The 24,425-nt window shown below is 37.8% G+C and overlaps 3 protein-coding genes and 2 non-coding genes across 7 annotated transcripts; 2 read left to right on the top strand and 3 right to left on the bottom strand.

Moving 5' to 3' along the window:
- Positions 1-28: 28 nt before the first annotated feature.
- dnajc21 (DnaJ heat shock protein family (Hsp40) member C21) lies at positions 29-7,615 on the top strand. 3 transcript variants are annotated; one of them, XM_087790666.1, is made up of 13 exons: positions 29-362; positions 1,239-1,332; positions 1,415-1,538; positions 2,539-2,670; positions 2,764-3,068; positions 3,133-3,293; positions 4,939-5,029; positions 5,097-5,279; positions 5,333-5,381; positions 5,446-5,566; positions 5,621-5,648; positions 6,255-6,345; positions 7,075-7,615. In XM_087790666.1, the coding sequence occupies exons 1-13, from the start codon at positions 266-268 to the stop codon at positions 7,225-7,227; spliced, it is 1,629 nt and encodes a 542-aa protein (XP_087646792.1). In that variant the 5' UTR covers positions 29-265; the 3' UTR covers positions 7,228-7,615. The 3 variants fall into 3 exon arrangements, with proteins under 3 accessions (XP_087646792.1, XP_087646790.1, XP_087646789.1); XM_087790664.1 differs by having other exon boundaries at positions 5,446-5,648; positions 6,258-6,345; XM_087790663.1 differs by having other exon boundaries at positions 5,446-5,648.
- Positions 7,616-10,350: 2,735 nt separating this feature from the next.
- rpl37 (ribosomal protein L37) lies at positions 10,351-11,819 on the bottom strand (the record flags this gene model as incomplete). The annotated part of the gene is made up of 3 exons (XM_087790662.1): positions 10,351-10,461; positions 10,932-11,016; positions 11,663-11,819. Coding segments are annotated over 3 exons (312 nt in total), but the record flags the coding sequence as incomplete, so codon positions are not given.
- On the bottom strand, positions 10,583-10,658 carry LOC148079208 (small nucleolar RNA SNORD72). The gene has a single exon (XR_015711399.1). It is a non-coding gene; the product is annotated as a small nucleolar RNA SNORD72 (small nucleolar RNA).
- A 62-nt stretch (positions 11,820-11,881) lies between the features above and the next one.
- LOC148079206 (small nucleolar RNA SNORD72) lies at positions 11,882-11,959 on the bottom strand. The gene has a single exon (XR_015711398.1). It is a non-coding gene; the product is annotated as a small nucleolar RNA SNORD72 (small nucleolar RNA).
- A 903-nt stretch (positions 11,960-12,862) lies between these two features.
- Positions 12,863-18,492, top strand: psmd5 (proteasome 26S subunit, non-ATPase 5). Its single transcript, XM_087792427.1, has 10 exons — positions 12,863-13,049; positions 13,289-13,433; positions 14,820-14,933; positions 15,025-15,153; positions 15,219-15,328; positions 15,505-15,647; positions 16,549-16,740; positions 17,704-17,813; positions 17,867-18,007; positions 18,074-18,492. The coding sequence occupies exons 1-10, from the start codon at positions 12,877-12,879 to the stop codon at positions 18,329-18,331; spliced, it is 1,515 nt and encodes a 504-aa protein (XP_087648553.1). The 5' UTR covers positions 12,863-12,876; the 3' UTR covers positions 18,332-18,492.
- The last annotated feature ends 5,933 nt before the right edge of the window (positions 18,493-24,425 follow it).

Genomic DNA, 24,425 nt, shown 5'->3' with positions numbered 1-24,425 from the left:
GACGTGTACGGCGGCTCAGAGCAGTAGTTAAATATAAATAAACTATATTTATATAATTTGTTATTATATTCTAGTCAAGAATGCTTATATGATTATTAAATCATAGAATCGTTTTTATTTAAAATTATACTCAGCCGTCGCGATGCCGTCTCGATGCTAGCATGTAGCGGCTAGCTACCGGCTAACAGGGTTTGTCGCAACGTGATGGAAGTGAACTGACGATTGTTCGCAGCTTTTGTTTTATTTCTGTCGCTGTTTTTTAAAAATGAAGTGTCATTATGACATGCTGGGAGTGAAGCGAGATGCTGGAGACGATGACTTGAAAAAGGCGTATCGTAAACTCGCTCTTAAATGGCATCCAGGTAAGCATTAAAAATGTTGATATTTCCATTGGATTCAGTTTCTTGGTTTACAATTAAGATCGTCGTTGGATTGATAAACAAACTTTCATTTTATTATATTCTATCTAGTACAGTTTTTGGCAAGGGTTTTGACTGAATTGTCTGTTTATTATTGTTTGATTGATAAAGCCTTTTTCTTTTCTTTAAGTTGTCACATCATTTCACACAAAGATTAAACATAGATAAACATTATTTTAAGACATACAAAAACACAAAAACAACCAACAAAAAACAATGACAAAATAATATTAAAAACGAAATACAAGTAATTATACAAATATAGAATAATAATAAAGTTAAAACTGTAAAATAAATAAATACAATAATAAAAAAGTGGTTAAAAATATATAAACTACAATAAACTGCAGTCGTTCAAGTAAGTCATTAAGTAAGTCATTTATATTTATTGAGAGCTTTTCCAGACCAGGGTCACAAAGCGCTTAAACAATCAAAACAATACTCAATAAAATATATACTTTAAAGATCAAGATAACACCCAGACCAACACAAGAGTCTCAGATAATCAAGGAAAAGCCTGAAGGAATAAAAATGTCTTCAGATGTTTCTTGAAGGAGTCAGTAGATCCATCTAGCGCACAGACTACATAAGTATTGGGGGAGGAAGTTGTAATTTAACATTTTATATTTTTTATTTAATAGTGTGATTAAACTGGGTTTTTGGGAGTAACTGCCATTTTTTTCTAGTAATTATTAAAGTTAATTATCAGAATTTAAGAAGTGAAAGAGGAGAAAACTCATCACAGCATCTCAAAATGTATAATTCGTAGTTTAATTTGGGATCAATGGACGCTCACTAAAACTTCAACCTCTGTACCAGATAAGAACTTGGACAACGCTGACGAGGCAGCAGAACATTTCAAGTTGATCCAAGCAGCGTATGATGTCCTCAGTGATCCACAAGAGAGAGCTTGGTGAGTCCACGTCCATCTAGTGCTCGCCTCTCACTGTTTACACTTGTTCCTGGAGGTTTAGACTCTGTTTTGACTCCGGCAGGTACGACAATCACAGGGACGCTCTGTTGAAAGGAGGCGTTAGTGGAGACTACGAGGACGACAGCATCGACCTCTTACAGTTCTTCACGGTCACGTGCTACTCTGGTTACGGCGACGATGAAAAGGTTTGTTGTCATGGCCAGTGTGGTCAGAATATTAAAATGTATTTTACATTTCATTTGTTGAAACTTTTTAAATGTAAATGTTGTTGTTTTTTTTAAATCATTTTCTTGAATGATTTTCTAGAATAATTGGTATATTGAATATTTGAATTGATTAAATTAAGAAAAGGTCAATAAAATCAATAAGGTTTTAAGTAAGTAATTTTTATTTGTATAGCGCTTTTCCAGACCAGGGTTACAAAGTGCTTAAACAATCAAAACAATACTCAATAAAGTATATACTTTAAAGGGCAGGATAAAACTGATAACACAAGTTGTACTACTATGGTATTGATGGAAAGACAAATGAAGTAGGGGTTATGCTAAAAGAGGAGTTTGTGAGGAATGTCCTGGAAGTGAAAAGAGGTTCAGATTTGATGAGTCTGAAGCTAGAAATTGACGGTGTGATGTTAAATGTTATTAGTGGCTATGCCCCATGATTTTTTTTTTAATTGTAAAATTTGATATTATTATATTCCAATCAATAAAAAAGTTTTTATTATAAATTCATTATTTTTCATTCTTGGATTTTTAAAAAATTTACAATACAAATTACAATAACTGAAAGAGTACCGAGCTAGTTGATCAAACTTTTAGACGATCATGCGACTCGTGACATGAGCTGATCCTCTGCACTCTTTTGGTATTGTCCTATTGTCACTATTACACCAACATTTTTATATTGAATTTAAAAGTCTACTTATTAAAGAATCTAAATTAAATGATCAAACCAAAAAATTAACCTTTAAATATACACATTTTTTAAATTAACTAGTTCAACCTTTTAATATATAAATGATTGAAAAAAATGAAATGCTTAACAAAGAAAATATCAATAAAAACATTTGAAAAGTTTCAACATTTGAAATGTTCAATTCAACAAAAACAATGATGACACTGATAATAAGTAAATAATAAGCATAATAATTCTCACTTTTAACCTTTGTTATTGTTTGTGCTTCAGGGTTTTTACACCGTCTACAGGAGCTTATTTGAATCCCTGGTGAAGGAGGAGATGGAACACAGTAAAGTGAACGAGGAAGATGAAGATGAAGAGTTTCCTACCTTTGGAGAAGCTGAGAGCGACTATGACTCGGTGAGTTAAGCATCGATAATCCTTACTAACTAACCTGTCGTTCTGTAATCATCATTTTAAGTGAGCGACTACCATCAAATCTTCTTCACACAGGTGGTCCACGTCTTCTATGGCTTCTGGCAGAGCTTCTGCACTCGCAAGAACTTCGCCTGGAAGGAAGAGTACGACACCAGACAAGCCTCCAACCGCTGGGAGAAACGAGCGATGGAGAAGGAGAACAAGAAGACGAGGGAAAAGGGCAGGAAAGAGCGAAACGAGCTGGTGCGACAGCTGGTGGCTTTCGTACGCAAGCGTGACCGAAGGGTCCAGGCCCACAGGAAGCTGGTGGAGGAGCAGAACGCCGAGAAGATGAAGAAGGTGGAGGAGACGAGGAGGAAGCAGAAGCTCAACCAGGCTAAGTATGTTTGAAAAATGTCTTTGTTCGAAGTTTAAAAAAAAAATTAAAATCATTTTTCTTGTAAGGCTTGCCGAGGAGTACAAGGAGCAGAGCTGGGTGGACATGTCAGAGCTGGAGAAGGGGCTTCAGCAGATGGAGGCCGAGTACGGAGAGACCTTTGGAGATGCGTCTGATAGTGAAGATGACGAGCTGGACATGGAAATGCAGGAAAACGGAGAGAGATGGGGTCAGTCTGAGTTGACGTTTGACCTCATGACACTCAAGTTTGACGCCTTGTTGTCGACCACGTATGGAAAAAAGACGGATTTCTTAACAAGGATTTAAAGACGAGAGAAGTCGCCTAATGTATGCCGAAAATCTGTCTCCTTTGACTCTTTTAAGAGTCCACTTTTGAGTTGATAAGAATCCTTAAATTTGTTCTCCAATTGGCCTTTTAAGTGTCTTTTTGAGAATTCAGAATAGGAGTATAACTTGGTTAAAGGTAGGGTGTGTATTTGCACGAATCTACAATACGATAAAGGGTTAATGGTACGATTTATTTTGTTAATGTAGTAACAAGGATATATGTGTAGTATTGTTGAGTACTTGACTCTGGTGTTGCAGTATTTACAGACCACATGACTCTTGACGAAGTCGTAACTGCTTTCATTTGTTTTGAAACCAAAATATGTCCAAACATCAGCTTTAGAAGCCGCTGGAGTCACTGTATCCTCTCGTCCTCAGTCATCGCCGAGATCTAGCAGAATTTCATTGTCCCTTTAGATTCAAAGGGCATAATAGCAAAAATCTGTTGATACGATATGCATCAGGATACAGAGTCAACGACACAATACATTTTGATAGTGTAGTAACAAAGATGTATTTGTAGTATTGTCCAGTACTTGACTCTGGTGTTGCAGATTTTAAAGACCACATGACTCTTGACAAAGTTGTAACTGCTTTCATTTGTTTTGAAACCAAAATATGTCCAAACATCAGCTTTAAAAACTGCTGGAGTCACTGTATCCTCTCGTCCTCAGTCATCTTGCGGCATTTCATTGTGTCTTTAGCTGCAGAGCTGGTGGCTGTAGGTTTTCCATGTTAATGGTAAATAAAAGTATTATTTTATCCACCAGTATTTCAAATATAAACCATAAAATAACTATGATGAAAATGGCAAAAATGTCATGATATTTAAGTGTATCAGTATTATCATACACCCCTTGTTAGAAGAAAGTAAACAAAAACTGAAACTCAAAAACCATCAGAAGTTTGACGTAGTAGTTCCTCTGTTTGTAGATTCATAATAAAGTCTCTCTCAGAATCAGAATCAGAAATCCTTTATTTGTTCCACGAGGGGAAATTCAGTTTAAACAACAGCAAGCGCAATACCTCAAATAAAAAACACCCAGAAATAGAATAATAAAATGAAAAGAAAGATCTAAATAGAATAGAATAGAAATCTGCCCTATATTATATATACACTATCATATTTACAAAAATAACAAGAAGAAAAACAAGAAGAAAAGGTGCTGTTAAATATTTATCTTGCTGTGTTCTTATTGTGGAGTCTGATGGCAGCAGGGAGGAAGGACCTGCGGTACCTCTCCCTCACACACCTGGGATGGAGCATCCTATCACTGATGGAGCTCCTCAATGCCCTCAGTGTGTGCTGGAGAGGATGAGATAAGTTCTTCCTTATGGAGGCCAGCTTACTCTGTATCCTCCTCCCAGACACTTCCTCCACAGGATCCAGGTGGCGCCCTAGGACGTAACCGGCCTTCTTAATAAGGCTGTCCAGTTTAGCCCTATCCTTTGCTGTCATGCTGCTCCCCCAGCAGACCACACCGTTTAAGATGTGATACAAATACAATCTTTAAACCTCTTCACAGACGCACAGAACGGAATAGATGATCTGGACCTCGAAGACTTTGATGATCTTTACTGCCCCGCGTGTGACAAGTCCTTCAAGACCGACAAGGCGTGAGTGGTTTTTAAAAGTCAAACTTGATATTTCAGAGACTTGAGTTTGTGTGACTTTCATCTGAAGGATGAAGAACCACGAGAAATCCAAGAAGCATCGAGAGATGGTCGCTCTGCTGCGGCAGCAGCTGGAGAAGGAGGAGGAGGAGCTGCTCGGGCCGAACCAGGAGAAGCCGAAGATCGCAGGCGAGAACGGAGAGAAGGAGGATGAAGAAGAAGAAGAGGAGGAGGAAGATAGACCAAGACAAAAGTAGGAAGAATTAAAGATGTTGTTTTCTGTAATTAAACACCTTCTGATCTCAGGCTGTCGAAGAAGCAGAAGAAGAAGAAGAAACTACAGCGAGTTCTGAATGTGAGAGACTTCTGACTCACGGTTCGATTCATTATTATTAACCGACGTGTTGTCGTGGTCTCAGGAGAGTACTCCCCCGGCCGAGGAGGAGGAGGAGGAGCCGGCTGTGGTCCTGACCACTGAAGAAGTCCCCAAAGACTCGGCAGAACCAGAGCAGCAGGAGCAGCAGGAGCAGCAGGAGCAGCAGGAGCAGCAGGAGCAGCAGGAGCAGCAGGAGCAGCAGGAGCAGCAGGAGCAGCCAGAAGATCCTCCCGCAGAGTCCAGCAGGTCAGCAATGAAGTCCATCATTTGTACATTGAAAGGTGGAATTTTAATTTGATTTTTCTTTGTAATGAATAGCTTTTTACACTTGGAGTTTGATTCCAAATTACAATATTTCAAAAATAAAATGTATAAATTGAATGTTTTCTTTAATGTTAGCCTTTTAAATTCAAATTTAAAGTGTTGGTGATATAAAAAGTTCTTGAAAATTCAATCAAGAATCTCAGAAGACGGTTATTACATCCTCCAAAAAAACAATGAAATCCAGATAGATCCCGGCGATGACTGAGGACGAGAGGATACAGTGACTCAAGCAGCTTTTAAAGCTGATGTTTGGACATATTTTGGTTTGAAAACAAATGAAAGCAGTTACGACTTCGTCAAGAGTCATGTGGTCTGTAAATACTACAACACCAGAGTCAAGTACTCGACAATACTACACATATATACTTGTTACTATAGTATCACAACACTAGAGTCAAGTACTCAACAATACTACACATATATCCTTGTTACTGCAGTATCACTATATATTGTATTGTGATACATGTTGTCTCACCAGATTTGATAATGTTTATTTTAGATGTTGATCTGTGTCATGTCTTCGTACAGCAGCTCAGGGCAGACGAAAGGAAAGAAAGTCGGCGGAAAAGAGAAGGTGAAGAACGTCAAGCCAATCAAGTCGGATGATGCAGACGTTCAGGTTTGTGCAGAAAACATTCGGAATGTAGTGGATTTTCTGTTTGTGTTTAATGATGTTCAAGGTTCTTATTCATCAGTTTTATTTATTGAAATGTATTTTTTTTAATGATTTAAATAATTAAAATTAAATGATTTCTATATTGAAATGTTAGAATTTTATTCATTTGATAATTTATTCAAAATAAAATCGAATATTTTCTGAACTATTGAATTGTTTTCTTTACAAATAGTGTTTGATTTTCAAATTCCAATCATTAAAAATTAAATTTTCTAAACTAAATATTATAAATAAAGCCTTTTTTAATTCAATTTATAAAGATGTTGATTTAATGGTGTAATATACTATAATAGGTACAAATGTAAAAATATTGCGTTTAAAAGAGTTTAAAAAAAAAGAAAGTTATCAAAACAAAAGCAAATTAAATTCAATGAAGAAATTTTGAAAAAAAAAAAGTTTAGAATTGTATTCATTTAAAATATTTAGTTTTTTCAATTCAATCATCATGAAAAAATACGAATTTAACCTTTAAATATATAAATGATTTAATTCAATTATTGAAAAAAAAATACAATGCTTAAAAAAGAGAAGATTTAAATGAAAAATGTCAGATTTTAACATTTGAATTCAACCATATATTGTGATAAAACTTCTATTCTTATCCTTTTTAATGTGTCTTTGATCATCTTTGATCGTCTTTGATCATCTCTGATCATCTCTTATCTCCCACAGAAGGAAACGATCCTCAACTGCGTGATCTGCGGCCACGAGTTCCCGACTAGAAACAAGCTGTTCGACCACCTGAAGACATCTGGACACGCGTCCGCCTTGTCTTCTGCCCACGGCTCCTCCGGCAAAACCAAAAAGGACAAAAAGAAGAGATGACGTGAACTGAGAAACTCTTGAATCATTTGTGAAGCTGCGTGTGAAGGTCGCTGCTGCCTCATCAGGTTCCTCATCAGGTTCCTCATCAGGTTCCTCATCAGGTTCCTCATCAGGTTCCTCATCAGTCGATGATGCGTCAATAACTGGACATGAAGCGAGTCTGATGGTCAAATCTTTAGTTCAGAGCGAAGATTCAAACGTGTTTATTTAATGCTGCCATTTTTTTTTTTTGGTCCTATTTTCAGCGCAATTTGTTGATGTTGTTCATCAGGGATTAAAGTGTGGCTCTTCCAAACATCTTTCTGAAACATCTTTCCTCACTACGGCATCACGACGGGATCATTTCAAGTCTCTGCAGCAGCGAGAAAATAAAGCTCGATGGAAAATTCCTCATTTCAGAGTCTAGTCGGTTGTTGTCAACAGGTTCTCATCGACTTCCATTGATAAAAACTAAAGTGAAAAGAGAGAAACGATCTTGGATCCGAGCAGGTTTTAACTTCATATCAGTTCAGAATGTTTGGTAATAAACGTGATGGATCGATCGCTAAAATGTTCATCTTCAAATCCATTTTTAATGATCATGAATAAACATTGTATACACGTATAAGGTGACGACACTTTGAAAACTGAAATACATTCATGATTCCACGGATATGGACATGTAGTAACGTTATATTAATACATGACATGAACTCTTAAATAATCGGTTGTTTTGAACAAAGAAAATATTAAATCACAACTGTCAGATATTCATTACACAAGTGTATAACTGTACAGACACCATGTGCCTCATCAACAGAAACATAATACAAGACAAAGTTGTTATATGTGTTAGAATGGTTCTCATCTTACCTTTCTGGGCACAGTTTTAGTGTATCTGCCAATCAAATGAGGTCTGAATCGGTAGATCTTTTGTGTGGAGTCCCTCAAGGTTCTGTTCTGGGTCCTTTATTGTTTTTGCTGTACTTGATTCCCCTCGGTAAAATCATTCAGAGATTTCCAGATGTTTCTTATCACATTTTTGCTGATGACATCCAGCTCTACTGCTCTTTTGATCCAACTGAGCCCCAGAGGCTGAAAAGCTTAGTCAATTGTTTGCTAGAAATTAAACAATGAGTGAAAACACTCTTCAGCTAAATGTGGACAAAACTGAAACTCTGGTGATTGCTCCTGATGATAAGATTCCAGGGTTGAGTCAGTACTTGGGTGACTTAGGTCAGTCTGTCAAACTGAGCCTGAGAAACCTGGGTGTTGTATTTGATAAAGACATGTCTCTTGTTCAACACTGCAGAAAACTGACCAGAAACTGTTTCCTTCAACTGAGAAAAAACTCTAAACTTAGGAAAATGTTGTCGGAACATGATCTGGATCTTATAATCCATGCGTTTGTTTCTTCTCGTCTGGACTATTGTAACAGTTTGTTTTCATGTCTTAACAAGAAGGATCTGTCTCGTCTACAGTTGATTCAGAACTCTGCAACGAGAATTCTGACCCGCTCAAGTAGAAGAACTCACATTTCCCCCGATCCTTAAAACTCTTCACTGGCTTCCAGTTTCTTTCAGGATCAATTTTAAAATTCTGGTTCTTACTTTCAGATCTATTCATGGTCAGACTCCTCCTTACATCACTGATCTGATCCAGCCTTACACCCCAGCTCGGGCTCTGAGGTCTGTGGATCACAATCTACTTATGGTTCCACGCACACGGCTCAGGACCAGAGGAGAGAAATCTTTTCAGGCTGTTGCTCCTAAGCTTTGGAACGATCTTCTCTCTCTTTGCGCTTGATGGAGTCTACTGACTCCTTTAAGAAACACCTTAAGACGTTTCTATTTGTTCAGGCTTTTCCTTGAATTTCTCGAACTCCTGAGTTGTTCTCAGTATTATCTTGATCTTTAAAGTATGTACTTTTTTGAGTATTGTTTTGATTGTTTAAGCGCTTTGTGACCCTGGTCTCGAAAAGCGCTATATGAATAAATATTACTTACTTACTTACTTATACTTATCAGTCTTCAACAGTTTTAATATCTAAATTTAGGATAAGTGTCAAAATATGAACTGGAGTTTATAATCCATGTTTGTCTTGTTTAGACTACTTTTTTTTTTTACAGTTTTTTTATGCCTTAAGAAGCTGTCTCGCCTGCAGTTATTTCAAAACTATTAAAAAAAAAAATAATTCTGACCCGCTCTAGTAGAAGAACTCACATTTCTCCAATCCGAACTCTTCACTGGCTGCCAGTTTATTTCAGGATCATTTTATAATTCTGGTTCTTACTTTCAGATCTATTCATGGTCAAACCTTCCATCAGTGATCTGATCCAGACTTACACCCCAGCTCAGGCTCTGATCTGTGGATCAGAATCTACTGATGGTTCCTGAACACGGTTCAGGACCAGAGGAGAGAAATCCTTCCAGACTGTTGCTCCTAAGCTTTGGAACCATCTCTGTGTTTGATGATCTACTGACTCCTTCAAGAAACATCTGTGTTTGATGATCTACTGACTCCTTCAAGAAACATCTGTGTTTGATGATCTACTGACTCCTTCAAGAAACATCTGTGTTTGATGATCTACTGACTCCTTCAAGAAACATCTGTTTGATCTACTGACTCCTTCAAGAAACATCTGTGTGTTTGATGATCTACTGACTCCTTCAAGAAACATCTGTGTGTTTGATGATCTGACTCCTTCAAGAAACATCTGTTTGATCTACTGACTCCTTCAAGAAACATCTGTGTTTTTTGATGATCTACTGACTCCTTCAAGAAACATCTGTGTTTGATGATCTACTGACTCCTTCAAGAAACATCTTTAAGAACTTTTTATTCATGCTTTTTCTTTATCTTAGGGCTGCAGTTTGTCTTGTCTTGGCCTTTTAAATTATTTTAACTGTGTATTGTTTGACTGTTAAAGCGCTTTACAAATTACTTATGTTCCTGCTCGTTTCATACGATTGTGTTGCTTCACCTCCTGAAGGAGTGAATGATGAGTTAGCTTAACCATGCATTCCTTATAGTCATCTATACAGTCATGTTGGTTGGGATAATTGATATCACCACTGATGAATGTCTCAAAACAACATTCTTTAAATTGAAAATATCGATTAAAACAAACGGGACACAGTCTCTCCGGTTTATCATCACATTTATTGAACCAAAAATGTGTCATTTATGAAGAGCTGGAGGCACCAACAGCTGCGCGCTTGGGTTTGGGGGCAGTACCTTCCCTGAACCCATTTCTGGAAGACAAAAGAACTCGTGTGAGAGAAGTTATACATCCAACAAAATTAAACATGCTGGATCCAGGTTTTATCGTCACACTGGATGATTGACAAGTGGATAAATCTACGAAATTTTATCTGCTGACCTCAGTAAAAATCATTGATATCACTTTGAATTCATTTGTTCAGACATTTTTAAACATCATCGATCAGCAGTCTTTCAACATGTCACACTTATTGTTGCTTTAACACTTTCATTCTACTTTAAAAAGTCAAAACCAAGAGAACATTTTTGAACATTTGGAAAAACTACTCTTCGTTACTACATTCCATTGAATAGCAAAAACGATTCAATCCTAAAGGATGCAACACATCTAAAGAAATGTCTCAGGACATCATGTTTATTAATATTGACCAGACTCGTAATAAATGCAATAAAATCCGCACCAACAACAATAATAATAATGTGGTCGTTACGAAGCTCTTACCTGAATCTGCGGTACACGACCTTCATGTGTCTGAGGCGGCCGGTACCAGTGGTGTTCCTCCGCTTTGCCTTGGCGCTCCAGTTGTCTGCAAAACCAAGACATTGATTTAATATGAGGGATGTCAACACTACAATCAAACTTTATGAAGCGCAGAAGACAAATGGGACCAAACTAAGTAAAAATACAAGTGAATAATAATAAATATGGATCATTCTTCCCCTTCAGAGGAAACTTCAAAACCATAAACAGTCGTAGAAAATGGAGAAAACGATCCCGGTTTTGCAGTTTTAATGCAGTCATGACTGACTTAGAAAACAATTAAACGTTAGAATCAAAGTCCTTGAAAATTCACAAGGATGTTTTAATCAGTAAAATCCACCATTTTGAAACAAAATGTGTTTCTGACGCATCTCAGTTCAAACAATCCAAAGTGAAAACACAAGTCAATAATTCTCATTCTTTAGGTCATTTAGTAAAATAATGTGTAGTCGAAGTGGGCGTCTGACTCCTGCTGACCTCAGATAAATCACTGATATCACGGTTGATCATTTGTTCAGACATTTATTTGGTTTCCATCATCGGTCGTACGGGTCAGAACGCTTTGCCAAGAAAAAGTATGGCCATGACTTGTCTGGCCTTGTCCATAATCAACCATTAACACTTGAATTAAGTTATATTCTTGATTCTCGGGGGCATCTACAGGTGGCCGATGACTATAAAGGAGAACTTACACTTTCTCTTGCGCTTCTCCGGGTACCCACACTTGCCGCAGGAGGACTTCTGCAGATGGTAGGCTTTGGACCCACAACGACGGCACAGGGTGTGCGTCTTGTTCCGGCGCTTTCCGAAAGATGATGTTCCCTTCGTCTGGATCACGTGGACAGAACAGAAAATGATTTAATAAAACTGTTCAAACCTTTGAATTCAAGAATAAAACTTCAATCTCTGACGTCTTGTCTCAGATAAACAGTGCGAATCAGTGGAACTCATATGTTCAGACATTTATTTGAGAACATCATTGACAAGACTGCAGAGATTATATCAAACATGCATTTTATGTTTTGTAAATAAGTTTAAAATGTGTTTTGGCTCAAATTAAGAAGCTAACGTTGCTTAGCTTGTAAACTCCACTAAGCGCTAGCTAGCAATAACGCTAAACGTGATTTAGACGATTCAGAAAAGCACCAAATTCGAATTATTGGTAATAATTGTGAATTTAAATAACATTAATGTAATACGCGACACGTTAATGCTAACCCGGCTAGGAAACTAACCATTGGAATTGACGTGAAGCTACTCGGTAGGAAGTATCATCATATTTAACCAAAATATAAAAAACATCGACACAATTTAGCAGCTAAACCTTTTAGAGGTTTGGCAGACATTGGATCGTAGTTCGTTTAGGATGTTAGTAAGTTGTATAAGGTAGATGTTTATAGATTTGATTCTGTCAGCGTTGTTGCTCACCATCTTCGTTCAGACGCGGTGAGGGAAAGAGACCGGAAAAGGAGCGCGCGCTGCATCAAATTACATCCGGGCGGTGTTACATCAGAAAGGGCCCCCACGACAAGTTCCTGTTTATTCTCGAATTAATCGATATTACAGCTTTATTTTAAATCTTTAATTACTTTAAATCGAGTATTATTTTAGTAAACTATTCTCAAAGCCAGATATTGGAGGTAACCGAATTTTATCTAATATATCTCCTTATTCGTCACGACATTTTAGTTTTATGACTAAAATAAGGCAAATGCTTTTGGTTAAGATTAAGAACGTTGTTCTTCCTTTATTCTATAAATCTTAATGCATTTATTTGCTTCTTTATATGAAACTTACGTGTTGGACTCTCGAGCGACCTCTAGGTGGCAGAAGTGTATTTTAATCGTGACGTCACTCGCTCTAATTGCCCGCGAGAAGAAGAATAATCTCAAAACAGTGCGGAATCATGGCGGCGTCCATCGAGAGTTTGCTGCACGAGATTTCTGGCGTCGGTCATCCGATCGAGGAGCTGCAGACTTTGAAAACGGCTCTTCTGTCGATTCCTCTGAGCTCGTTGACGCAGTCCGTCAGCGGGCAGCGTCTGGATGTCATTTTCTCACTGCTTAACTCAAACAACAGGTTTGTGTATTGTTGATATTTGCTGAGTCACTGTCATCGTCCGGGTGACATTTTTTAAGATTTAAAAACTGTTAACTTAGCAAAAGAGAACATTTGATATCAAAAAATACCAATGACATGTAATAAAGTTGTCTTTAATATAAAGCTAGCAGCAGTTGATTCTATGCTAATGCTAACAGTATTACAGTGGTATGATGTTAGCATAATAAACAATGCTAACTGTTTGTGTTGCATTACAGGGAACAGGTTGAGCTTTGTGTGGACGTCCTTGAACGCATCATGATGGCTCTGAGCCCTCAACAGATCGCTCAGAACTACAAGTCGGAGCTGCAAAGAGGCTTGAAACACCCACTGGAGCCTGTCAAAATACTGGCTTTGACTCAGGTATACATGTCTTACTTCAATCACTTACATTTAGTTTTTGTTTTGAAGAAGAAGAAGGTATGTGTGTACAATTTGTAAATATTAATTGATTTGTATGAACAGGAGAGAGGTCTTGTTAAGATGATTCCACTGGTATGTTTAATTTTCCTGAGGTAAATATTAAGACGGTTATGGTTCATTAAAATGGGTAAAAATCCACTCATTTCTGGTCAACCTCCTTAATACTAAGTGAGTATGTCTTCAATATTTTGGGTGTGACATTTTTATTGACTTTCAAAATCTCATAACTTAATATTTAGCCCAAAGTTCGGTATCATTTAAGGCTTTTTAATTAAAGAAACAGAAAATAATCTTGTGTAAAAATGATGTTAATCATTTTTAATGAATGAATGAATAATTCAAATAAGTAATTTCATATCCTAGGTTGAACAAAACTCCCCATAATTTGTTTAAAGATACAGTAATGGAAACATAAACCACAGTAATGTTTTTATTTTTAATTTAATTGATTAAATTCACAAAGTTAGCATTAGCACTCGACCAGGCAATCGATGGAAAAACCAGTGTGTGACTCGATCAATTTGAAAGATAGTTTGTAGACTCGCAGACAAATGTATAATGTAAGTAAGTAACTTGTATTTATATAGCGCTTTTCCAGACCAGGGTCACAAAGCGCTTAAACAATCAAAACAGTATTCAATAAAATGCATACTTTAAAGGTCAAGATAAAACTGAGAACAACACAGGAGTTCCAGAAAATCTAGGAAAAGCACAAATAAAAATGTCTTAAGATGTTCCTTGAAGGACTCGGTATGTGAAAAGATTCAAATTAATATTTTATTTGCCTTGAATGAATGAATGAATGAATGAATGAATATTGTTTATTACGGGCATAACAGTTTAAATCATCAACATCACATTTCATCGTAGTTCACATATTACATGCATGTCCCGAAAGGGAAAGCGGGAGATGTTGAAGCTTATCTAGTCCCGCCCCCATTATCCTCAAAATAGTTGAAGTATTGGTAGTAAAAAAATCAAATCATATATATATATAATCATATCTTAAATCAACTTGGAAAATGCCAGATTTGTGGCGTGTCCATCTAAAATGTTGTTTATTCTTCATGAACTAGGACATGCTTTCTACGTCGTCAATATTGTTGTAAAGTGTTGACAAATAGAACATGAACGCAGTCGATACCGCGACCTAACAGGTATTCAGTTTGATCGATCCAACATGAAAAGTGTGATTGATCACTGCCGATATCCAGGAAGTGGCAAATATACACCTAACAAGACTGTCTCGTTTCAAATATTCATTTACTCTTCTAACAGTCGAAGCCTACATAAAGTGAAAACTCAAAATTATTATTATTTTTCAAGATCGGAAGGCTGGTGGAAAACCCTGCCAGCGTCACAGAGATCCTCAACAACCAGACGATACTTCAATCTGTCATCTACTGCATCGGAGAGGAGAAGATGTCTGTGGCCAAAAAGGTGCCGGTTGTGTATTTTCACACATTTAATCATCGCTCGCACCTGTGAATAAATGTTCCGTGACATTTTTATTTTAATAATTTGTCTTCAGGCCATTCAGACTTTGACGAAGCTGAGTCACTCTAAGCCTGGACTGGACAAACTGTTCCACAGCGACCTGCTGCAGACGCTGAACGACGTGATGGCCAAAGATGATGTCATTCGATATAGAATATATGAGGTATGTTGTTGATCCAAAATAAACGTTTTTTGATTCTAAAAAAGTAACTTTTTTTCTCCTGGCAGCTGCTGGTTGAAATCTCGCTGATCTCTCCGATATCACTAGGTTACTGCGCGAACAGCAACATGATGTCCAAGCTGCTGGTAGAACTAACGGGAGATGATGTTTTGATCAGGTAACATGAGATTAACATCAAGCTAAAGATAAAGTAGCATAAAGATGATTCAGTACAGAAGAACATTTATATTAAATTTGACTGTGGAAAACACGGTTAATATCGTTGTTTGATATGGTTTATTATTTGGATGTTTTCACTCCACACAAATGAACACCTGCTTGTTTTTTATTCAGAGCCACAGCCATTGAGATGGTGACGCTCTTGGCTCAGAGTCAACATGGCCGACAGTACTTGGCCCAGCAGGGGATCATGGACAAGATCGCCAACATGATCAGAGGCGCAGAGACGGACACCCTTTCTTCGCTTTATCTCCCAGGTAAACCCTGTTACCATGTAAATACAATAGTATAGTTAATACATACTTGCAGTATAAAGATCTTTACGTTATATTGTCGTTGACTAATAATGTTAAAACAAGTGTACAGTGTTCAAATGAATTCTTAATATGCATCTATCCATTATGAAAATGAATTAAAATAAAAGAAGACATTATTTATTCACTTTTTGCAAAAAAAGTTTTAGGGCCTTCTTACAATTTACCTGTTTATTAATGTGGTTTTCTATTTATCTGCATTTTGTACTTTGTATAATATTTAATGACAATAGATTCAACTCTTGTGTTATCTGTGGGTCAAGGTGACCTGAAGGCCTGAAAACAAATGTGTTTGTGGTATCCCTTGTGTTGTCTCTGGGTCAAGATGAACGACCTCAACCACTTTATATGTATTTCTGGGAGACAGGAAGGTCCTGGCCTTTTGTTTTCAGGCCTTCGGGTCACCCTGACCCTGAGATAACACAAGAGATACCACAAACATCTGTTTTGGTGGTGCAGCTACAGAAATGTCTACATATAAACAAAGTAAAATCGTCTGTTTAATCAAAAAAAAAATCACAAATGGAGCATTCTTTATTATAATATTATAAATAAGCCTCAAATATTCCTTTTTAAAATCTATATTTCTATTTGTGAAGGTTTCACATCATGCTTAGAAATCTTCTAAAAACGGCGTTTAAAAAAATTATATTGTTTTCATACAGTCGTGGCTTTAGACGTATATCTTTGACGATGTTGAAAATGAGTTTTATGACTTTGGTTTTGATCAAATTGGGTCCAAGGCTGTAAATGTCCCCCAGATGCCTGTTCAAGTGTAAACTGTTCCTGTTTCAGTGAGATCCGTCTCACGCGACGTTTCTAATGTTGTCCTGCACTTTTCCAGGTCTGGTGAAGTTCTTCGGGAAGCTGGCCATCATGGAGAGCCCACAGCAGGTGTGCGAGGCCTACCCGGTGTTCCTGAACAAGGTGTTTGAGATGGCACTGGACGCCGACCCGGCCGTGATCGGAGTCGCTCTGGACACTCTGGGCTTACTGGGGTCTACGGTGGAGGGGAAGCAGGTCATGCAGAAAACAGGTCAGACGTGTGACGACATCGTTTGGTTCAGTTATTCACTTAAATCCAACATGTTATTTGGTTATAATTTATGTGTTGATGATTTTATTGAAGACGCCTGTAAACGGATTGTATAATTTGAAGGTTTTATTTATCTTTTTTATAAATGTCTGCAGTTTTTTCAAGACATTTAACACATTATTATATTGTATTTTAATATTTGAATGCTCCAAATTATTATTTATTTGGAAGAAACGTATGAAGGTATAATCACTGCCATCTGGATATTGAACGGTAGAATTTGATGTTTCTTTTAAAAAATTAATATTTGTCTTTTTGGTTTGTTTTTAATAACTGAATTCAATAATGTTAATTGATAACTGCTTTAATCATTTAATTTAAAAAAATAACTTTTAAAGTTAAATATTCTATTACCAATAATTAAAAACAATATTTTTAATTTATTCCCAGTCGTTTATTATACAAACATTTTTATATTGAATTTTATTGTAACCAGACAAAGCCAAACGAGTACCGAGGTACGATCAATTCAGCCGATCATTTTGATTTTACTCATTATACCCACATTTTAGTATTTAATTTAAAATTCTTCAAATTGACATGTATTGAATTTTATCGGAATAAGAATATTAAACTCTGAAAAAAAAAAATCTCATTTTGTAAATACAATAATCTTTGAATTTAATTATTAAAAAAACCAAATTTGAAAATTTGAATATTCTGATGGATGAGTGGAGAATCTAATTCTAATAGAATCAGAACCAGAACCATCTCTTTAAAAACATGTTCTTATATTTAACGCTCTAAACAAAGATGTTCATTGGTTAGAAATAAAGTTATCAATTTGAAAGTGTTGGTTTTTGAGCGATGAGATTCCACAATGACCACTAGATGTCACTGAAATCAAACGTTGATGAGAATTGAAAAGTGTAGATTTGAATCTAACGCCTTGTGTCGGATCAGGGGTGAAGTTCAAGCCGGTGCTGACCCGGATGAGTCAACAGGCCAGTTCTGGAGCCACGGAGCTGAGAGTGCGGAGCCTGGACGCGCTGTCGCAGCTGCTCGCTCTAGAGGTGAAGACCTTCCTTTGTGGTCCAGATCAGAGTCTAAGTCCATGTGTGTTCAGCCGGAGCAACAGACCGACGACCTGCTGGCTCTGACCGAGTCCTGGTTCCTGCTCCTGTCCAACCAGCCCATAGACCTGATCCTCAACATCAGCACGCAACCCTTCCCCGAGTTACACTGCGCCGCCCTGCAGGTGTTCACCGTGAGTGACCCTCCTCGTCCACCTGTCAATCAAATGTCATGGTCTGATCCTGGTGTGTGTTTGCAGGCCATCGCCGCGCAGCCCTGGGGTCAGAGGTTAATGATCAACACCCCGGGCTTCATGGAGTTCGTCCTGGATCGCTCGACGGGTCAGAGCAAGGAGGCCAAAGACGCCAAGTTCGAACTGGTGGGGTCGCTGGTGAGCTCGTCCACGGCCACGGAGATCCTGGGGAGCCAGCACTACCTGGGCCTGAAGAGCTACCTGAGGGAAGGACCGTACTACGTGTCGGCCATCGCCGTGGTCGACACCGAGGGAGCCCAGTGAGCCGCAGACGCTCCATCCATCGATAACAAAACTTCTTCAGAGGTTTGTGTACGAAGACACTCGACTCTTTAATATTTTCTTACAAATGTTGCCGTGTTGCTTTACTTTGTTGAGCAGGGATTCAAACCATGTTTTATAATAAAACAACAAAAGTTATTTTACTTTCTTGTGTTTCTACTTCTACATAAAAAGAGGATTCTGTGGGTTTGTAATCGTTTACGTCAAAGGTTTGACTTGAGTGTACATGTGTCTGTACCGTGATCGTAAATGTGTAACTAGATTTACAAATGTTTAAAGGTCAACTATTGTGAAAACTCTCCTGACTCACTCAAGTGTTGAGTCTTTATCTTCAAGATACAGTAAGTTCCTCATCATGACCATGTTTTCAACTTATTTCTTTATAAAGTTGCTCTGAAATCTGGGCAAACGAGAGGTTACGAGAGCGTTGTGAGGTAATCAATCCCCGCTTTGTTTATACAACAAGTCCCTTGGAGGTAGAGACTTCAACATTTAGAACACGAGAGTAGGGGGAGATGGAGTTTGAAAGTAGTTGCCCTTTAAGGATTGAAAGTGTTTAAATGTTCAGGGTTTTGGGGCTTGAATGACAAATGGAACATTCTTTATTATAATGTTATAAATAAGCCTCAAATATTCCTTTTTAAAATCTATATTTCTATTTGTGAAGGTTTCACATCATTCTTAGAAATCTTCTAAGAAGCAGAAAGCGCCACACTTTGAACGCACACAACGTTTAAAAAATATATATTGTTTTCATTCAGTCGTGGCTTTAGACATGTATCTTTGACAATGTAAATGTTGCAAGAAAATTAGTTTTATGACTTTGGTTTTGATCAAATTTGGTCTTTGAATCTTTAAAAAAAAAAATCACTGAGCATCATGGGTCGTATTAGTTGATTGTGTTTCTGATGCTCATTACGTTCATATCAAATCATATATTTTAGACTTTTATATTCATCTCAAGCGCTCATGAGATGCATAGAATGATTGTAGTGGCTGTATCCGGCCACTAGGTGGTAGCAGTTGTACTGCTCTTCTATAGTAGAGTATCTAGTATAGAAGAGTAGAGTCTAGAACATGGTATTTCCTGGGGATAGAAAAATAGACTAATCCAATAGGTGAGTTGCAGAGAAAATAATAGGTTCAGATGTACTCTGTTCAAATTATGAACCTTCATTTTGACTAGTTTATACGTTTATTTTAACTGAATTAAGTGTTTACAGATGAAGATATGTTTAATAATAACACTAATACATGCCATTATTAAGATGATATATTTCTCTACATTCAAAGTCGTATTTTTTGTGGAGAATTAACAGTTATTTTAAATAATTGAATATATTTTTTTTATTATATTATTATAGAATTAAATTGGATAAATATCTCCTTTTTATACATGTACTATATATACACATTAAAAGAAAAATTTAAGTGGCGAAAGCCTGCTGTATTAAACAAGGTATACATTTTAATTTAATGGGATTATTTTAATTGTGACCACTTGACCGAAACAATCTCACCTCCCCCGTAAATACCTTCATGAGAGGAGAGTAGTATACATGCCAACATTAAGCACTTTTTTAAAATGTTTATTTATTTTTAAATGGATAGATATGAGTCAAGTAAAGGTTATTTGTAAAGTGACTTTCAAAGCTTAGGAGCAACAGTCTGGAAGGATTTCTCTCCTCTGGTCCGGAACCGTGTTCAGGAAACATCAGTAGATTCTGATCCACAGACCTCAGAGCCCGAGCTGGGGTGTAAGTCTGGATCAGATCACTGATGGAAGGTCTGACCATGAATAGATCTGAAAGTAGGAACCAGAATTTTAAAGTTGATCCTGAAAGAAACTGGCAGCCAGTGAAGAGTTTTAAGGATCGGAGAAATGTGAGTTCTTCTACTAGAGCGACTCTCGCTTTTTGTATCAACTGCAGGTAAGACAGATCCTTCTTGTTCAGACACTAGTTGAGTGTTTCTCGATCTGAAACCAGAAGTTAACGCATCGACTTCTTCTTATGACCCTGAGTTTCTAGAAAGTCTTTGACTTGAAAAAAAAGACCAAACCACGGTAATTCATTCAATTCATGGCCTCAAGAGACACATTTTTGCATTTTAAAAGGAAGGACAAGTACATCTATGTATACATTCCTCCGTAAGTGACGCTGCAGCAGCCTGTGAGCTTCATAATGTTGTATCAAGGTTGCAGTCATCGCACCCTCAGTCTCTTCTGATGATCTCGGGTGATATCAATCATTCCATAACAAACCCTGGTGACCCCAGAACTGAAGTCCCCGCTCAAGGAGAAGAGATTCGATGGTGACACGTCTCTATCCTACACCTCCCATCCCTTCCCCCTCAGCGGATGTCCTGGTGTGACCCACCTCACCATCCACCTTGGTACTCCAACATCTGCACCACCCTCAAGTCTCCAAGTCTCTTCCCTCCTCTTCTACATCCAACCCCTGGTCCCTCCCCCACCCTCATCATAACATCAGACCAGGTGAGGAGGCAGCTCAGGAAGACCAAGGCGAGGAAGACTACTGGCCCTGATGGACTCATGGACTGAGGTGTTCTTCAACACATCTTCAACCTGAGCCTGGGGAGAGTTCGGCTCCTGTGGAAAACGTCTTGTGTGGTTCCTGGTTCCAAAGACTGCTCATCCTAGGGAGCCTAACCACTTCAGGCCAGTGGTCCTAACCTCCCACCTGATGAAGACCATGGAGAGGATCGTGCTCGCCCACCTGCCTTACCTTCGTGGCCAACGCGGTGGACCTTCTGCAGTTCAGTACGTGAGGCGTCGTGACTGTTTGTCCGATCTGGTGGTCTGTAGCACGGGGGTTCCTCAGGGTACAGTGCTCGCTCCCTTTCTCTTCTCACTGTACACCTGGGACTTCCGCCACAACACTTCCACCTCCTGAAGTTCTCTGACGATTGTGTCCAAGGGGAGCGACCTGGAATACAGGGAGGTCATCGCCCAACTTCGTCGCCAAATATCGGGGCGTTCACCTCAACGACAAACTCGACTGGTCCCACATCACCGACACCCTGTACCAGAGGGGCCAGAGTCGTCTCCATCTGTTAAAAAGATTGAGGTCCTTCGGTGTGTGAAGGACACTTTTAAAGACCTTCTTATGACTCTGTGGTGTCTTCTGCGATCAGAGACTTTAAACAAACTGGTCAGGAGAGCTGGCTCAGTCTTGGACTGTTCTTTGGACTCCATCGAGGCTCCCACACTACTGACCTTCCACAGGTCATTCATTCCAACCGTAGTCAGACTTTACAATAACTAGTCTTAAAGATAAGGTAAGGTAAAACTTTATTGATCCCTCAGGAGGTCTCCTTCGGGAAATTGTTTCTCCAGTGCTTTCCTTCAGCTCTTCTGGGCAATAATCCATTCCTGAGCATTAATTCTTTAGCATATTGTACTTGTCACTGCAGGCTTCATAGCACGTCTGTTTTCTTAAGTGTTCTTTCTCCGTTTTTGGTCCTTTTTGTAAATGTTTTCTCTACCGCACAAGTGGATTTCCCTGCTGTGGGATCAATAAAGTCTAATCTAATCTACGTTAGTTTGAAAATGAAAAATTGCTTCAGGGAGATTATTTTTTTTTAATCACTGAGCTTTTTAATTTAGGAAATTGCTCTAAATTGCATTTTAGATGCAGTTGATTTAATCACATGATTTATATGTATCTATTAAATCGTGTGAGCTTGAATTAAAGTGTGTTTTAATATGTCTTGACTGTATAAAACGCAGGCGAGTGACAAACATCATCATCATCTGCCAGCGACTGTTGTCGATCCTCGCGTCACCTTCCCGGCGGTGAATCACAACACCTCCTCCACTCGCTCTGTCGGCTCATTAATGCAGCAGAAAAAATAAAATAAACAAACACCGACCGTCAGTCAAGCTAAAAGTGTTGTGGTGTGAACAGAAGTGAAATCCTTCAGCCTCCTCTTCTCCGTCCCGTTCAGCTGTCGTCAAACACTGTCGTTTATTTCCTTCTCCTTCGTTTCGGAGTCTAAACCGAAGCCGGTTGGACTGGAGCGAGAAGGATTGATGGACAGATCAAGGTGAAGAGAAGGATGACTCAGAGTTGAAGACTTCAACTGTATCTTCATCTTAAGTAACCGTGATGGTCGTCTCCACTAAGTGTAGGCGAGACTTCCTGAGACTCCAGGTTTTTAGTCATCAGGCGATTATTTCTGAACTCGGAATAAATAGAGACGGATGTTATGCAGCAGGTTATGGTTATTAACCGGTTATTACTGCTGGTTTTTAACCAGTTATTACTGCTGGTTATTAACCAGTTATTACTGCTGGTTTTTAACCAGTTATTACTGCTGGTTATTAACCAGTTATTGCTGCGGGTTAATAACCAGTTATTGCTGCGGGTTAATAACCAGTTATTGCTGCGGGTTAATAACCAGTTATTGCAGCTGGTTTTTAACCAGTTATTACTGCTGGTTATTAACCAGTTATTACTGCGGGTTAATAACCAGTTATTACTGCTGGTTATTAACCAGTTATTACTGCGGGTTAATAACCAGTTATTGCTGCGGGTTAATAACCAGTTATTACTGCGGGTTAATAACCAGTTATTACTGCTGGTTAATAACAAGTTATTACTGCGGGTTTTTAACCAGTTATTACTGCGGGTTAATAACCAGTTATTACTGCTGGTTTTTAACCAGTTATTACTGCGGGTTAATAACCAGTTATTACTGCTGGTTATTAACCAGTTATTGCTGCGGGTCAATAACCAGTTATTGCTGCGGGTTAATAACCAGTTATTACTGCTGGTTAATAACCAGTTATTACTGCGGGTTAATAACCAGTTATTACTGCGGGTTAATAACCAGTTATTGCTGCGGGTTAATAACCAGTTATTATTAAGGGTTAAGAGTTCCACGGATCTGAGGATGAAACTTGTCCGACATCTAATGGGAAGAAAAAAATTAGACACAAGTAAAAAGTGAGAAACTTTAAAACACAATATATGAAATACATGAATGTAATTAAGCTTTGGGTTAATTATAAAGACATTTAAGTTGAATAAATATGATATAAAACAGAGAAACTAACAGGAAAACTGTATAAAATCTAAATTTCTTTCAAATATTAAAAAGAAAAAAAACAAATCAAATTAATTAATCTTGTTAAATATGTGTTGAACCACAGTATTTGGATAAATGTTCCTTAAAATTCAGTCCATTTTAGCTCTTAATAATGTTAGAAAAATGTATTTAAAGAAATTTTCTTGACTTTTTTGGCTCCACGAATGATGGTGTTGTATTGTATTGACAAAACTGAAAAATGAATGAAAAAGTTTTTCACTCCTCTTCAGTTGTTTTTTAAAGGTATTAATAACTATTATTAACATGATGTAATTAATGATTTAATGAATTAGATGATTAACTAAAAGTTGACTTTCTCATGTTTTATTGAATAACATTTTTTTCTTGTATTTATCAAATTCTTCTTTCTCTAAATGTTGCCTTTTTAATACATAATATATACAAAATATAAAACAAAACTGGACATTTGGTCCAGATGGTGAGGAAAAGTATCACAAATGTCCCTTTTTCTTGAAGATAAAACACCTTTCAGACAGTAATAATCGATAGAATTTCTGCCCGGCAGAAATGATCTTAAGCTCCGCCCACTGAAAACACTAGAGATTAAATCTTGTTGACCATAACCACACCCACTCTGCTGTGATTGGTCAAACATGGAGGTTTGTCACTGCACATCTTCAATCCCGGAAGTCTTCCCCTCCTAGGGACTTGTTGTACAAACAAAGCAGGGGTGTGATTACAGCTGGCTGGAGGAGTGAAGCCATTTATTACGTCATAATGGACTCTCGTAACCTCTCGTTCGCCCAGATTTCAGAGCAACTTTATAAAGTAATAAAACATGGTCATGAAGAGAGACTCACTGCGTCTTGGAGAGAAAGATTCAACATTTGAAACATGTGAGTCAAGAAAGTTGCGCTTTATATACATGTTGAGAAAATAAACGAACAGAAAACGAGCGTGAACTTCCGCGGTAGTACTCCGAGTGTCCAGCAGGTGGAGTTGA

The sequence above is a fragment of the Callionymus lyra genome, chromosome 5 (assembly GCF_982586985.1).
Source record: "Callionymus lyra chromosome 5, fCalLyr1.hap1.1, whole genome shotgun sequence".
NCBI classification, from domain to species: Eukaryota; Metazoa; Chordata; class Actinopteri; order Syngnathiformes; family Callionymidae; genus Callionymus; species Callionymus lyra.
The sequence above is the reverse complement of the archived record's forward strand: the minus strand, read 5'-3'. Positions and strand labels throughout refer to the sequence as shown.